This window comes from Ammospiza caudacuta, chromosome 3, assembly GCF_027887145.1.
Source record: "Ammospiza caudacuta isolate bAmmCau1 chromosome 3, bAmmCau1.pri, whole genome shotgun sequence".
NCBI lineage: Eukaryota > Metazoa > Chordata > Aves > Passeriformes > Passerellidae > Ammospiza > Ammospiza caudacuta.
In genome coordinates, this window is record NC_080595.1 from 12,280,699 (window position 1) to 12,297,539 (window position 16,841).

The 16,841-nt window shown below is 45.6% G+C and overlaps 1 protein-coding gene across 2 annotated transcripts; it reads right to left on the bottom strand.

The window, feature by feature from the left end:
- On the bottom strand, window positions 1-15,708 carry FOXN2 (forkhead box N2). 2 transcript variants are annotated; one of them, XM_058802556.1, is made up of 5 exons: window positions 15,172-15,708; window positions 8,369-8,493; window positions 4,725-4,789; window positions 1,665-1,733; window positions 1-607 (listed from the first exon to the last, which is right to left on the bottom strand). In XM_058802556.1, exons 1-5 carry the CDS (start codon window positions 15,706-15,708, stop codon window positions 90-92), a joined length of 1,314 nt encoding a protein of 437 aa, XP_058658539.1. In that variant the 3' UTR covers window positions 1-89. The 2 variants fall into 2 exon arrangements, with proteins under 2 accessions (XP_058658539.1, XP_058658540.1); XM_058802557.1 differs by lacking the exon at window positions 1,665-1,733.
- Window positions 15,709-16,841: the final 1,133 nt, after the last annotated feature.

Below are 16,841 nucleotides of genomic sequence, written 5' to 3' on the forward strand. Positions count from 1 at the left end.
GCTTTGATCTCCCTTGTGAAGGGCAAAAGTAGAAGAATATTGCCACAATTAAAAAAAATATATGTATATATTCAACACTGACAAACACACTATTTTTTTCTCTGCTTGTGACAGTGGGTCTTTGCAGTACTTATTAAGGAACTCAAGCACGTTTGGATGCCAGCGAGGTGGAGCAGAGACCCCGCCGCCTCCTTCAGCTCCTCGTCGATCTCCTGGCACAGCTCCTCGAGTACTTTCTGGCTGGGCTGCCTCTCCTCGGAGCCATCTCCACACGGCTGGGCCGCATAGCCACTGTCCCCCAGGGGATCGTCCTCGTAGTCGCCGTCCGTGTCCACCTCGCTGTGGAAGCCCTCGCTGCCGTCGCTGCCCTCGTGGCTGGCCTTGGAGATGAACTCGTACACCTCGTCCAGGGAGGACAGGGAGGACACGCTGGAGCGCGAGGCGCAGCGCTGCGAGCCCACGGAGCTGGCGCTGTAGTTGTGGTCCTCGCTCGGGTCGATGTTGGCGGCCGCGGAATCGCCCTCGGGCAGGCTGATGGAGCTGGGGGCGTCGAAGGCGCTGCCGTAGCTCCTCTTCTTGGGTGTCTTCAGAGGCTGAGGTTTCTCACCTGTGAGGAATGAGATGTGTCAGTGGGCAAATGGCCCAGCGAGATCACCTGTGCCTGGCTGGCTGCAAGGGAAACTGAATTCCAGCACTTGAAGGCACAATGTGCCCATTTACTGTCACCCACAGAGGACACCTGTCACCACCTAATCTCAGCTAAGAGCTAAAGGAGCAGAGGGGGAAATGAAGCCTCAGGTTTTGGCTTTTATATTTTTCAGATTCTGTGCTGCTTTTGGTGTTCTGAGCCTCATATTAGGGGATAGTAAGCTCTCTTCACAAAGTATTTAGACAAAATAATTCCTTCTCTAGCTGGGGACCAAGGACAAATGATCCAAATTTCAGGCCCAAGAGCATAAACAATGGTGGATTGAACAGAGAAAAACAAGAAGGATGGGACTTCATAACCTAAAGCTATAATTGGACAATTAACTCCAATATGCTAATGGACCAGAACTTATAAAAGTGTGAGACCCTATGACCAGTCAGGCATTTTGAGACCATTTTGGGTTCATCTTGGGTGTAGCCCTGGCTGGACTCTTAAGGTGTATCTACTGAGGCCTTCTAATAAATACCTACTTTATTCTTTAATTCCATCTAGTCTCTGTTCTATCTATATCTATCTATACACCTTTATCTACATCTATCTATATCTATCTATACACCTTTATCTATATCTATCTATACACCTCTATCCTCAGGTGTATCTACTGAAGCCTTCTAATAAATCCCTACTTTATTCTTTAACTCCATCTAGTCTCTGTTCTAGGTCAGCCTTCACAAGGCATCAAAATAGCCAAGAAACTCTTCTTACTATATAGCACAGGGACGGCAAGGATAGAACTTTGCAGAAAAAAAATCTAAATTATTGGGGAAAAGAAAAAAAAGGTTGCTTCTAATAAAACTCTTGCAATGCTAGCTGAAAGAATAATTAAACCAGAATTGCTTCTTGACTACTCTTACTGTTTGGAAACTAGACCATACTTGTTTCCTGAAATTTTACAGAGAAAGTATTTAGTTAGTGAGTAGAGAAGAAAAACAAGAGTAAAATGGCTTATGCTTACAGTCCAGCATCCCTTGCTGAATGGAAGTATTTAACAGCATCATTGCAGTAGCAGCATCAATATCAGATTCTGTGAAGCAGAAGCAGCAAAATGTTAGAACTCAGGTAAGCCTGAACAAGATGAAGCCTCTAAAATATACAAAAAATACAAATATATATATATTTGCCTGTACTGGCCTACACCAAAGAGCAATGGCGGGGGGAATGTACAAACTCAGACAAAGCATGACCCTTGTACAGCTCAATCCTGTTCCAGATCAGCCTCATACCTTAACTATGACATTCAAAGGCCGAGCTCTCACATTGCACTCACCGAAGCCAAGAATCAGTGACACAATTAGACTTTCATGTGACAATGCTGTTGCTATACTTAACAAGTGCCTTTTGTTTGTACCAGTTGGGAGAGAAAGATTAGACCCATGGCACAGCAAAGCACCTCAGCAGCTCCACAGCCTGGCTGTGTGCATGTGCAGGGCCCATTAATGCAGCACTAATTCAGCACACCTCCCTCCTCCAGCAGAATTTTCCACACTAACAAGTCAAACAGAAAAAATTGAGACTACAAGGGGGAAAAGGGCACTGAACTGCTCAATCTAGAGAGCAGGGAGATCTAAATAATAAATAGGCACACAGGAAAGGCTGAGGTGAATTGTGGCACTGTCAGCTGCAGTGAGAAGCACTGCTGCAAATGCCATCCTTTGCAGAGTGGATTGTTTACATTTCTGAAAGGCACCTTGAGGGTAACAGGGCAGAGAGTGACATTTCTAACCAGAACAAGGTGAAAGGGAAAAGAAACAAGCACGCCTTTCCCACTCATTTCAGGACACACTCGTGCCCTTTAAAGAAGAGGAAATCCAATCCTTTCTCTGGCTCACTTCTGCAATGGAGGATGGATACTCCTTACACAGAACAGAAACAGCTATGGGGGACTAGCCAGGCAAACAGGAGCACAGAGACAGTGAGCTCTCACAAGAGCTGGGTGTCTGAGAGCAGAAGATCTCATCTGAGGTGTAGGTAGCTATGTACATATGCATGAGCAGTGAGAGGAGAACAGGGCTGGAGGGGAGCAGCGGCAGCAGAACAGGCTCTCAGTTCTGCTGAACTGCAGCTGTGGGGGGAACTGTCAAAGCACAACATCAGCAGTGCCATTTCTGATAGCATTTGCTTTCTTCCCCACATTACAGCATTAACTGCATTACTGAATTTAAGGGGAGGGTAGTACTGGGAGGGGGGATTGCAGAGTTTGGCAGTGTGGCTTCCTTGTCTTGATAATCCTCCCTAACTTCACCCCTGGTCAAGGAGAAATTTGAAGAACATGACACCTTGGGAATGTTGTACCAAGATGACAAGGGGACTGAGCTGCTGTTCCCAATACAGCTTATAAAACATACAAATTCCCCCCCTTGTTTTCCATGCCTTTCATTTTAAATCCAGCATACTTTAGGGTCTACCCCATTATATTCATATGATTTTTTTTTTCCTTCTGCTTTGGCTTTCTTTGGCAGAAACAGAGAACCTGAATTCATTGGTTATATGCACTCCATTAACAAAAAGAAGTAGAAAAATAAAGCATGAAGAATTACTTCGCTCCACAAGTGTAATCAGGAAGTGAAATATTCCCATTCCTCACTTGCTATGCCAGATATTTTATTTTATCATCTGATGTTGGTATGGAAGCACCACCTCATTAAAATGACAAGCAATCAAGCCATTAATGCAATGCAGGATTACTACCTACAAAGAGTATTTCTGCACCTTAACACTCCCAAAGAATGAGGAGAGGCACTTCTGCAGTGGCTTCTTAGCAGTGCTCTGTATCACTGACAATGTGCTTTGGCTTCATTTGTGATTGCTCTTCTCAACAGTGCAGTATTTCCCAAATTTACACTTATCCAGCAGAATGGCTGAGGAAGCACCTTATTACAAGGAATTTTGTTCATCTGCACAAGAGCTGCCCTGTGGGACCCCAGGAACATGAACAGCTTGCCTCTAATGCCAAAGAAATGCTGAACAGGCTCCCCCACAAGCAGAAACCAAATGATACCAGATACCTGTCATTATTTTGGCACCTCTGTTGTGGCTAAATGGATGAGGCAACATCAGACTGGCAACCTCCAAACCTGTCACAGGACACATCAGCAAAATCCTTAGGAGAAGAGGGGTTTCCTGTGCTCTCCAACAAGCCCTGGGAACCCCAGATCCAGCACCCTGCAGCAGCCAGCCAGCCAAGGGATGTTTCCTTGGCACCCAGATGCCACCTCTGGGGTGCATGGCCATCATCACCTGTAGGCCAGGTGCTTGGTCTCCAAAAAGCTTTGGCTTTGCTGCCTAACCAAGCTCCTGGTTTGTGGCCAAAAACTAAAAGCAACCTTCTCACCTCTAAGCCTACTGAGCCAGCACATCAAGAACCTGGATGTCTGCTCAGGTCCCACCTGGGCAGTGCCTTTCACTATCCTGCTGAAAGGGCTGTAACAACACCCCTCTGCAACACTGTTCGACTCAACCTTTAAAAAATGAGTACTGTTCAATTTTCAGCACTTTAAAACCCGAAATTATTATTATTATTTTTGTCTAGGACAAGCCTAATTAAACTTTATTAGCGAGGTGCAAGAGCTGTCCTCAACTGGTTTCTTCAAAAGAAATGCTGCAAGCCCCAGCACACTTTCTAGCTCCCTCTTGGTACTAACAAGTTTTATACACTAACATTTGCTACCTTTGGTTCTCAGTTCTTGGCCAATAAAACTGATAAAGAAATGTGCAGCTTTCAGATTAGTTTGCTGCTGAACGACTCATTAAGTAGGTCATACTTGGGAGTGATGCATGTGCTGAATATTTTGCTGTCAGAACAAGAAGGCCCCAATTACACCTTGAACTTCACCTCATGGATTTAAAATTAACACACGAGTAGCTAATATAACACACACACATTGTACTACATCTGGGTTCTTTTGTCATCCAGCAAACCCTTCAGAGCAGGGACAGAGACTACATCAGCTGGGCTGCAGTCCATGTTTGTGAACAAAACCAGGGTAAGGAGAGTGAAAGGAAATTCCAAGTTTACCTTTGAGAGCTCGGCCGTGGTTCTGCTGAAGGACTGAAGTCAGGTAGTGAGGGGACGATGACCGACTGGAAAAGAAATTCAACAGCTCAAAGGCAAGCCCTGATCAGGCAAATGATTTGTGCAAAGTACAGCAGACACAATACTATGATCACAGAAGGCTAACAACAAAACCAACCCTATTCACCACAGGAAAGCAAGTGATTTCTGCTGCCCTCAGTAGATGGCTCAGCCCTGGTTCACAGTTTGTGTAGCACTATTTAAGCCATCCCCAGCACGTGGAAAACACCTCCAAATACACATGCTAAGCAAAAACCCTGTTGGGCAACAGTCACTGACTGCTACAGATTTTCTATACCTGCCTAAAGGCTGGATTTAAACAAAGATATGTATTTTTTAGTACATAAAACCTACATACGTACAAAACATTAGCTCATACAGGGATGAGCTAATGTTTTGTACATATGTAGGTTTTATGTACTAAAAAGGACAGGTAAGGACCAGTTGTGATCATTTGCTTTTCCAAGCAGTGATGGGCAATTAACAAAAGCAAAAAGTAATACTAAATTAAAAACCAAATCAAGACAACTGCTGATTTTAAAGTTGATGCTATCCAGGGTAGTTTTTCATAATCAGACTAGCTTTGCCCCAAGGTACCCTTAAATCCCTTACAAAATAAAGGGCAAGTTAAAGCTTTCACATGTTTTTTTCTGCTACACACCCAGCCCTAATTATTCAGTTTATTATAAATATGTAAGTGAGCAGTTACAAGTAACTACAACAAAAATAGTACACACTATTAAAATTGCACGAAGTGTAGCAATGTGCATCTTTTATAGTGCTGCTAGAACAATCTGAAGGGTGATGACAGAATTTTCAAGCCCAACGTGCAAGAAAAACTTCAGCTGAATGGGAAAAATGTGCAAAAACAGGGTTCACTGTCTGATATCTCTTCTTGTAACAGACACAGAATGCAAAGGGAACTGATCCAAAAATGGGTGGGGGGAAAAAAAATTAAAAATAAAGGAAAGCAATGGTCTGACCCCAAATGGCTGGCTTTGCAGCCCTCAGACCCATTGTACAGAGAGATGCTAAACATCATCATCCTTTTGTCTAAGCTCAGACCCTTCAAAAATCATGTCCACACAGAGCTCCCCCAAAGTAAATTAATGCCTGGTATTGATTAAGACAAGCCACGCATAAGGTATGAGCAAGAGGAGGACTGTGGCTGTCCCCAGGGCTGTCACTTGTGTGGCACTAGAACCAGAATGCAGCCAGGGGCTTCACAAGGACTTGTTGAACAAGCTGTGCAGAAATAAAATGCATCAGGCATGCCAATCATCTATGATAATACAAATTTCAGTGTCACTAGACACAGATTACAGTTTTGGAAAGCTTCTGCTCAAAGCAACAGCCTAAATTTTATTTTAAAATCATGCTGAATGATAGGCAGACTCCCCACAAACACACTGTAAAATAATCATGAATTCCAGTCTTCCCACTGGAAAATTCAGAGATTGCCACAGCTGAATTTTAGGATCACTCTGAAGATAAATTTGGACAGTATTTCAGCCTCTCTCCCGCTGAACCTCTGGGCTTCCTCCCTCTCTACAACAAATCAGATCCTTGGGGGCCCTTCCCCAAAATTAGGCCAAAATTTAAATCAACTCTAAGCACAGAACGGGAAAAAATAGATCTGTTTTTCTGGGTGTGATGGAAAATCACATAAATGTTTTTTATTATTGAAGGAAAATAAACCAGCTTTCATTAGGGAACAGTTTGCTATCTTAATATGTTGTTTCTTATTTTCTTGTACTCATAAATACAAGCACTGCAAAACTCTTCTCGTGTTGAAGTCAGTGGGAATTTTGCCATGTGGCTTCATTAGATCCAGGATTTCCTTGTAATTGTTGGTGTGACTAGTCCTTCAGTATGGGGAAAAAAAAAAGTTACCAAAAACAACAGCTTCAAATTAAAGTCCGGCTCTTCCAAGTACTTAAGCATGCAGATGAAATGTCTCCTTCCTCACACCTAATTTTGGTATGTTGCATTTTTCCAAGCTAAGTAGACCACACTTAACACAACTTGAGCTGCACTGATCTTGGAGACCCTGGAGATTTTAAAAGCTTAACCGGTCAAGGCTCTGAACACCCTGCCCTAGGCTGAGTGTGTCAGTCCTCTGCACCTCTGGCAGGACAGGCAACTTCCCATCTGTATTATTCTCTACATTTTAAAGTCTGGCTGTGCTAACACAGACAGAGCATTAAAGCTTTCAGGGACCAAAACTCCACTTGAGTTGTACCCAAAACCAGAGGTCCATACCCTTACACAGAGACATTACAGCCTGTGAAAGCATTCTCCTCCAGAGCCCAATTACAGACATTTCAATAATCTTTATTCCCATAAACCCCAAGCAGTACCACCAGTCATCTCATTGTTTCTAATCTATTTCTTAATACTTCAATGTTTCAGGGTTATTTTAGCAGTGCTCCCAATTCCAAGAGAAAGCTGGAAAACAGGATATTTCTGCCTGGCTTGTTCCAGCCCAGGATGGCTCTGGGTGGGAGAGAGACCAGAGACAACTGGATTTATCTTGTGGGTTGCAAACCCCACTGGACAAGCCCATGCCACACAAAAATCCTGAGCCCCTAAGGCTTGCACAGGGGTGCCATCTCCCAGGGCCAGTGTCCTTTTGGACCCTGAGAAATGTCTGCTCAGTGCTATCAGTCTCACACCCTGCTCCAGGAATCCCAGCTCCTCCTGCTTGTTCAGGAAACTCCTTGCAGTAAGGTTAAGGCATAGGGCAATGTACAAACACCTTAATGACCTCTTATCTCACCCAAATTCTTTCCTGGACTTGACAAACCAGCCACATGCCTTCCTCAGAACCCAGCTCACCCAACGTGCTGTGCTGCGTTCCGTCCTCCTGCCCCGACAGCTGCTGCTCCTCTTCCTCTGCTCAGGAACTCTGAGTCAAACTCTACATGAGTTTGACTCCAAACTCCCCAAAATCTAGTGCCCAATCTTAAACTGTGTTGGTAAGGAAGTCCTGGTTTCACAAGTCTTGCATGGCCCACCCCAAACTACACGTATGGCAAAGGCTCTTTTCCATCCCTGCTGCAAAATGCTTTTAAACAGCCTCAGAAAAAAACAACCCTCTCAGGGCAGCATCTCAGCTCTTCAGACTGTGGAAAAGTTGATTGTTTTCCACAAAAGCACAGAATAGATACATTTTATATCCAGACAAGTGACTTACAGGAAAAGACACCCACCTCCTCCACAACAGGAGTCCTGATGGGACTGTGCTTGAAAGAGGATTTTGCTCCAGTTCCCAGGACTGCCTGCTCTCTTTGCAGAAATTGAAATTTCATTTGCAGAAATTTCAAATGCAGAAATTCTCCAGAAAGCAGCCAGCACACCCCTGACCTTCTTCTTTTAAATTCTCCCACAGTTAATAAGAGCCTTGAACACACCCCAGATGTGCTGTCTGGGAATCCTGAGCTCACTGCATCTCCCCACCTCACCCAGCTGGTCCCACCTAAGCCCACACAAACTCTGCTCTCAGGTGGCAGCAGGTAACAGCACTTCAACACCCTGTGCCACCTGGATGGAGCAGCGTGTCCTGCTGGGATGGGAACTCCACCTACCTGGGTGGTGATGCTGGTGGAGTATAAAATGCAAGTGCTGAGGAAAAAGGCTGTTTTTTCAGTGCTTGGACAAGATTAGGTTTGTATTTTGGGTCAACGCACCACAAGGACCCTTTTCCATTCACCTGCAATGAAGAAACACAGCAAATTAGAAAATCCAGGACCAGGCTGGTACAGTCCTTTCCTTTTAATATCCCCAAGCTGCAGCACAGTGCAATGATTGTATGTAGGCACACACCACTGCACAGCTGACACACAAAATCCACAGGCAGGTCCATCCTGGATAGTCCCAAAATTGAGAAAATGGCCCAGAGACCCTCATTATACACTACGGAAGCACCCATCTTGCAGGTCATGATAGCATCTCCAAAACCCCTTCTCTAAAGCCCCATTCCCAATCCCACTTGTCACCTAAATGCTGTAAACCTTATTTTAACACTCAATAAACACAGCTGTGAGTTTAGGGACCTGTCCAGGCATCAGCAAACTTTTCTTTAACATGTTTCTAGGTAAGAAACCAAAGCACCTTCCCCTTGCTTTAGATACAGACACATACTCATTAAACTTTACACTACCCTGGAAAAGGATCTTGCTCAATGTCCAGCCACAAAATGGATTATTCCCACTTTCTCAGAATCTGAACACCTAATGAATGTACTTTTGATGCACAATGTAAGCACCCCTGTGCTAGTCATTCTTGATATTAAATTTGGTATATTGAAACTTAAGGAAGATAAAGCACCTCTTGCTTGTCTCAAAGCTTTCTTCACAAATTTACTAAATAAAGGACCTATTTTTTTTTGAGCCTGCTACTTCTTGCAACTTAATTAAATATTTCTGTTATATAATAGAAATTCTATAATCACTGACCTGACAGATCAGCTAAAAGCTCTGCACGTAGCAGCACCAGATTTTTAGGGAAAACAGATGCTACAGAAATGGAAATGTACATGGCTGAAGGATGAGGCAACTGTACACCTGAACAATAAGATCCTCCTAAAGGATTTTTGGGGGCTGAATATCAGAGCAGAAACCCAAACTTCATGGAGAAGCTCCTGTGAGCCCACAGTGGCCAGCTGGCCTCCTCCTGCCAGAATCATGGGGGGCAATAATTCCAATTTATGTATGGATGCTCCATGATTTACTCCAGACTAAAAAGGACTTACAAAACATTTAAATCTGTGGTTCTATTTAAGTTATAGGGGTTTTCTGAGAGGAGGAAATACCTTGCTATCAAGAAAGAAAAATCAAGCCAGGGAGAGCCCCAGCTAAGAAAGAGATGCAGCTGCAATTGCAGCTAAAGCCACTGCCTTTAACAAAGATCTCTGAGCTGCTGCATCTCTCCAAGTTATTTTTTTTAACCTGAATCTTCCTTATACTTACCTTTTCATGCTAAAACTGAGCACAGCCTGTAAGATACTTATCAATGAGCTTACTTTTAATTAATAAACAGCCATGGTGGCTGGCAGGATGATTTAACCACCCAGATACTAACAGTAGGCATCCTCCCAGCTGGCTCTATCCATCATCTCAGCGACAGACTTACACCCTGATACTTTATTTCTCCCAGACCCCTTTCCCCAGTACCCCAACCATGTCCAGCTGGCTTTTTTTCCCCCCTCCCTTTCCCAGTTTGGAGGCTGTTGCCCCCAGGGAGCAGCAGAAAGTCCCCTGAGCAGCAAACCCCTTCTCTACACTGTTTATCTGCTACCTTATCTGCTACTTTAGGTGAGCACTTTTGCTTCATGCCTCATTCAGCTCAGCTGCTGGGGGTTAGTTTCCCTCTTTGATCTTCCCAGCAAGGTACTCCTCCAGTTTGCTGCCCTGACAACATAACACAGGATTTTGGGTGGGTGTTGCAACAGCAAGCTGAACCTGGGCACACCCTGAAGCCATCCAGATACTAACAGATCCAATGCAACAGGCAGTAAACAGGGTGACTCCTTCTTTGGGTCATGTGTAATGTGAAACCACACTTCCCACCCACCTTGGGAGATGCTAAAAGTAGACACTGAGCTGAAGAGACGATGGAGCTGCTCCTGTGCTTTGCTTGCACCCTCTGCATAACAAAGACAGGGGCAGAAAAGTCCAGCCCAGGTCTGAAATCAAGTGTCACAAGCCAGGGGACAGCCTGCCACAGCTGGAGCTGGAAATGCCACAGAATCAACATCCAGCTTTAACACAAGCCAGAACAGACTGTGCCATTTCTCCTAGCAATTCAGGACACTCTAAAATGCTAAACTGCCTTTGGAGGTTAGTATTTCACTTCAACAGTGAGGCAAGTGTTGGAATGAAATGTAGGTGTAACTTGTACTTAAGATCTAGAGAAAAATCCCCCTAGAGTCAGTGAAAAGAGGCCATCAGGCTCTTCTTACTCTGCAACTCAAAACAGGGGCAATCACAGAGTTCTGAGATTAGTTTCTGGTCTGTCACCTCTTCTGCATCTTTCTAATGTTTCTGATTTGACTTGCAGGATTTTATCTAGGCAAAAATAAAGGAAAGAAAAGAATTCCTGCATTTTAAAGTATTGGAGCTATTTTGTAAAGAGTAAGTTTCCAGCCCCCAGCATTTCAGGGCTGGATTACAGAAATGTGGGCTGGAGACAAAATGCCTTCCATGATCCAGCCTTATCCTTTACCACCACCCCACCAGTCTGAGGAGCAACCAAAGCAGAGCTCAACTGGTGCTGGTGGCTCAGGCTCCCTGCAGCAGGCACATGTCCCTGTGCTGCAGAGAGCTCTCCATGAGCTTCACACCTGAGAGCAGTCCTGGCTCCATCAGGGATGGACAGTGGTCACCAGCTGCATCCACCTGAGCAAGGTGAATGACAGAAAAATACTGTGTGCAAGGAGGCATAAAATACGCCCACCAAAAGGTTAACCACAGAAAAGGCATCTCTCTCCTATCTCCCAGGGCTTATGGATGGTACCTGCCCTGCTCCTCGCCCAAATACCTGAAAAGCTACATGTTGTTTATCATCATCTCTTGACAAAAAAAAAATAATCTACCACAAACACCCAAACCAGATATTTACCAAGAAAAGGATGTTTGTTGAAGATGTTCAAGCCCTGCAACGCCCAGCCTCTAAAGAAAACAGTGACAGCCACATCCATGCAAGCAGGGGCCTGCCAAATTAATGTTTGATGTGGATACTAATCCTGCCTCCTCACACCTTTTCTGCTCAGCATCAATTAATTAATAACTCCCAGTGCCATAATCATAAAAAAAATCTAAACAAAGAGCAGGGAGACTCTCCACGGCTTTCAGCCCCAAACCCCTTTTCACCTGAGGTCCTCCTGTGCTGTAGATCAGATGCTGCTCCCTCAGGAAAAGCAACGTCACAGCGTAGGCGCCTCTCCCCAAGCCCAAGGCAGCACCACAGTGCTTAAGATGCAAGGAGCTTCAGCTGTGTCTGCTGAGCATCACTGACTCACAGTCACACCTCCACACCTTCAGGGGCACCAGGGCCCCAGCAGCAACACTGCAAGGCAAGCACGTGTCCCTGGGACTGCTCCAGCATCAACCCTTGATGTTCATCACCACCATTACCAGAGAGCCACTGGGAATCTCATCTGCCTGGCTGATTTCACACATCTTCTCTGCTGCAGCTCTAAAAGAAAAGGTGTTTCAGCTCATGGGATAAACCCTGACACACCACTTGGGTACAGCAGCAGTGTGCTATGTGCACACAGAGCAGGCAATGGTATTTTGGCAGGGTGATGATGTCCATCCATCCTGATCCCATGGCACAAGTTCCTCCTGTTGACTGCAATGCTGGCTCATGAGGCATCTCAAGGCACTTTCCCTTCAGCACCACTCATCAAAAGAAAACCACAACATGTAATTTTTTCCAGTGGTCCAAGCAAGGACAGTGTTCCCCCAGTCTCTGTTGGATGCTGTCCTAGACTCCTGAAGCCCTGCAGCCTGCAGGTATCCAGCAGGCTGATGCAAATATACACACAGAACAATCACAACCACAGCTATGGCCATCCAGAGTTGTATCTGCAACATGATGGGGCACAGTCTGGTGGGAAGAGCTCTGCAGAATAAGGGAGCTGGTGCTGAGGGGTCACCTCTTTGTGCCTTGGGTGTGCTGCTCAGATCTGCTCCAGCAGGCCTTGTGGACAATCCCAGAGCCATGAGGGCACAGCAAGCATGCTCCTGCAGCAACTCTTCCAGCTCAGCACCAGCCAAAATGAGTCCAGTACAAGAATCCTGAAACTGCCCTGCAGTGGCAGCTATGGGGGGGAAGTGGGGAAAAAATCAGCTTTCCTTTAACATGCTGGTATTTTGTTTTGGATTGGAAGTGCATTATGGCAAAGATGAGGATGGACTCTTCCTCCTTTTGCTGCCTGACCTCAAAGAGGTGATTTCACAGCTGACAGCTGCAGCCATAGCCAGGGAGTGTCAGAGTAGAGCCTGCCTTGGGATGCAGGGACACAGAGCATCCATCCCCTACTGTCAGACATCTTGGACTCTTCCAACACAAGAGCTCAGGTTCATTTGAAAGGCTGTAAAACCCTTCATACCCTGATGTAAGCAAATAAACCAGGCTCCTCTGATACCACATGCCATGGACCTTTCTGCTTCCACAGGCACTTGGCATGGAAGGAAGCTGATTGCCTGTTCCCTTTAAAGTACAAAATGCCATCAACAAAGAATAAAAAGGAAAAAAATACAAAATTATCTTGCCCTTTCAGGGAAGCACCCAGAGGCATGGATAGAACATGGGTACATGCAACAGGATCAGCAAAATGAGCTTGTGAGCAGCTGCTGCTTGCTCCAAGAAGTGACACCTGAGCAGCTCATCCAAAGGGGTCTGTAGCATTTCCATCACCTGCCAGATCAACTCCCACGGGGTCCAGGCATGCTGCTGTGTGCCACAGAGTTATTTTGCAGGAAGAATTTGGAGCAGTACCCTCATCTGGTTCTTTTCTAAGGAGGCAGAGGGTAAAGACTGAACTGCTGTTTGTTGGAAATGAGGAAGCTCCAGCAGAGTTTCATGAGGGGCTTTTCTGGGGTGATATTTTTTGGTAAGCACAGTTTCTGTTCTTTAGAATTACAGAGCTGTGCAGTTTCTGGAGCCCTGGGAAACCACTGACAGAGCACATCAGCATCACCTTCCTGGTAGCAGTGGGAGATTCTGCATTTTGCTCTTCCTACTAGAGATGTCACATTGAGCAGCAAGCCATCCTCTGAGCCCAGCAGTACCCATGGAGATGCCAGGGTAAGCAGGGGACCAGGCCGTGTCAAGCTCCTGCCACCCAAATGCCAAGACAACAAATCTGACTGGTAACTCCTAACCCATGAGGCTGGAAAACATCAGAGCATTTAAGGGCAGATCCACAGACAGAAGGAACTCAAACCAGTTTCGATTTCCCTTTCCTGCTATAATTTTTCTGAAACTCATGCCCCCCTCCTTGGACAGAGCCACCCAGGCCTTTAACAGCACTTCTGGGACCTAAAGCAGTGTGTGGTCCCCGCTCAGATCCAGTCCTCCACACAGGGACACTTGAGCATCTCAGTTACCCCATCACAGCACCTTGGGCCACGTTAAGAGCTCACCCTAACACTCAGCAGGATTCAGCACTGGGGTAATTAATGGACTTGCCACATTGCAATAAAAAGTCAATTTTTTTTTTCAGGGCAAAGCTGCTGCTTGTGACAACCCTAACAATTTAATGCAGAAGCAGGAATATTGAGAAGCAGTGGTGTACAAGGCAGTCCTCCCCAGTGCCCACTCAGCTCCAGGACCCCTCTCTGCAGTGAGAAGCTGTCAAGCACTCCAAGCATTGCAGGCATTTCTGATAACAAGCCTGCTACCACCGAGTCTGACCTCCAAGCACGGGACTTGTTTGTTGACTTTCAGTATGTGGTTTGTTAGTTTATTTAAGTCACAGCCAGCTCTTTGAGGAACAAGATGGGGAATGAGAGAGGGAGGAAGAAAGCCACTAGTAAAATCATATAAATCAGAAGAAAGATCTTGTACAGAAAAGAGTATCCTTGACTTTAAGAAGACTGTGTGCACCACACAGAGACACACATCTTATCTTATGACAGATGCTAAAGCATTACAGTCCATTAAATGCAGGGATTAATATGGTTATTGGAAAGCTAGAGCTGTGCTAAGTGTAACAGGAGATCACAAGTGGAAGAGTCAATTTAATATCTGAGAAAGCTGTTGGACTGAGGAACACCCAACCACGCACATCCAGCGTGCCCACAAGCAAGGGCACCTTGCAGGGGACCACATCTGCACCCAGAGGGGCAACATCCCTGCTAGCCAAGCAGGGAAGCTGGTTGGCATCCCATAATCTCCTCTGCTTGCCAGTGCAACTGTAGCCATGGCCGTGCTGGAAAAGCAGGGAAGGAGGAACATACCCCAGAATTTCAGCACTGGAAAATAGAGAAAAAATAGAGAAAGCACTACTTTAAGATTTCTTCATCAAGAAGAAATCCTCAGAGAGTTATCTGAAATTTCAGGCTGGTTATCGCAGGCTAATAAAATTTTAAGTAAATGGAAACAAGAGTCCTTTGCAATTGTATGTGTGCCACATTTTAAAAGGATGCACCACAGCTGGGTGTACCTAGGTGAACAATAAATAACAAAACCCAGTGACTTTTGTCATCCTGTGATTTCACAGAAGCAGCATTTCCAAACCACCTCCATCCGCAAATAAAGCATTAAGAGGACACGGTGGGATGAAAACAACCCAAACAAAACTGTGCTCAAGAACAACAGAACCTTCTCCATTTCTCCCTGAATTTCCAACCTGCTCCCCCTCCCTCCTGCCAGGCCTCACCTTGCCATGGCTTTTCTCCACCTTTCGGAAACACTTGTTCAAGGAGAGGTTGTGTCGGACCGAGTTCTTCCAGCCGGTGGGGGCCGTGGCGAAGTAGGGGAAGCGCTCCAGGATCCAGCTGTAGATTTCCTTGACTGGCAAGCTCTTGTTGGGGGACTGCTCAATCGCCATGTAAATGAGAAGGCTGAAAGAGTAAGGGGGTTTGGAAGTGGAGGATTTTTTCTCAGGGTTCTGGTAGCAGGTCGGTGAGAAGGATGGCACGCTGTCCCCCTCGATGTCGTACAAGGGGCTAACAATGGGCAGGCCCTCGCTGCCGAGGCTGAAGTTTGTTAGCAGGTTAGTACTTTCGTGCAGCCAGTTCAAATTTGTGAGCTCATCATCTGCTGAATCTCTGTCCACCACGGTGGCCTTTGGCTTGCCGGCGTGGCCCGTGTCGGGCAGGCTGCCCATCCCATGGCACTGCCGTAGTCCCGCGGCTTTCTCTGCTCCCGGCGTTTCAGCTTTCTTATCCGGAGTCATCCCAGTGACTGGACCCATTTAGCTTGACTGGTCTGCAACAAAGGAGATGGTCAGAAATCACTGCAAACTACCACAGCCATGCTCAGCAGGAGCTCACCAAACCCAAGCACGGGGCTGCATCATCCCCATGTGTGACAGTGTTCACAGGGGTTCTTGGATGAGGGAAGAGACGAGCATCTGACTCTATGTTTCAGAAGGTTTGATTTATTATTTTATGATATATATTACATTAAAACTATACTAAAAGAATAGAAGAAAAGGTTTCATCAGAAGGTTAGCTAAGCTAAGAACAGAATCTGAAAGAATGATAACAAAGCTTCTGTCTCAGACAGAGAGCCAGAGCGAGCCAGCTGGGCTGTGATTGGCCATTAATTACAAACAAACCAACATGAGACCAGTCACAGATGCACCTGTTGCATTCCACAGCAGCAGATAATCAATGTTTACATTTTGTTCCTGAGGCCTCTCAGCTTCTCAGGAGGAAAAATCCTAAGGAAAGGATTTTTCATGAGAAGATGTCTGCGACACCCATGCACGAACACTGAAGCCACTGGTGAGGGCCAGGGTCCAACAGGAGCCTCCCAGTAAACTCATGAGCATAAATTCCCCTTGGTTTATAACAGAACTTATGGGTAGCACTTGAAAACTACTGTATCTATCTAGAAACACCAATTCAGACATAGAAATAAGAGCTATTTTCATAGCAACACCTGAAACCTCAAAAAAACCTTAACATGTAGGATCTAATCCATTCAGATCTCACACTAACTCTTAAAGTTACTCATTATATTGTAAACTGATCCTGTTTAGAAGTGTTTGCCTTTGGTGTCCAAAGAGTGAAAAAGGAATTGCAAAACTTAAATCAGCATAAAATCTATTTGTGGTCTTGGTGCCAATGAAATCAAGTCACAGTCATTCCCAAGTGCTGCTGCCTGTTTCTACCAGGGGAAGAGACCTGGCCAGCCTATCTGTTCATCACCTGTGTCCCACAGAGCTGCCTGGGCCCACAGGATCTTTTTCCCCTCCTGCAAGAGTTTGCTGCCCTAACCTGGGCTTCCCTGCAGAGCAGAGAGTGCTGGGACCAGTTCTCAACAGAAAGGGACAAAACACTGGGGGGGCAGCTCAGACCTGCAGGAGCAATGGCTCACCAC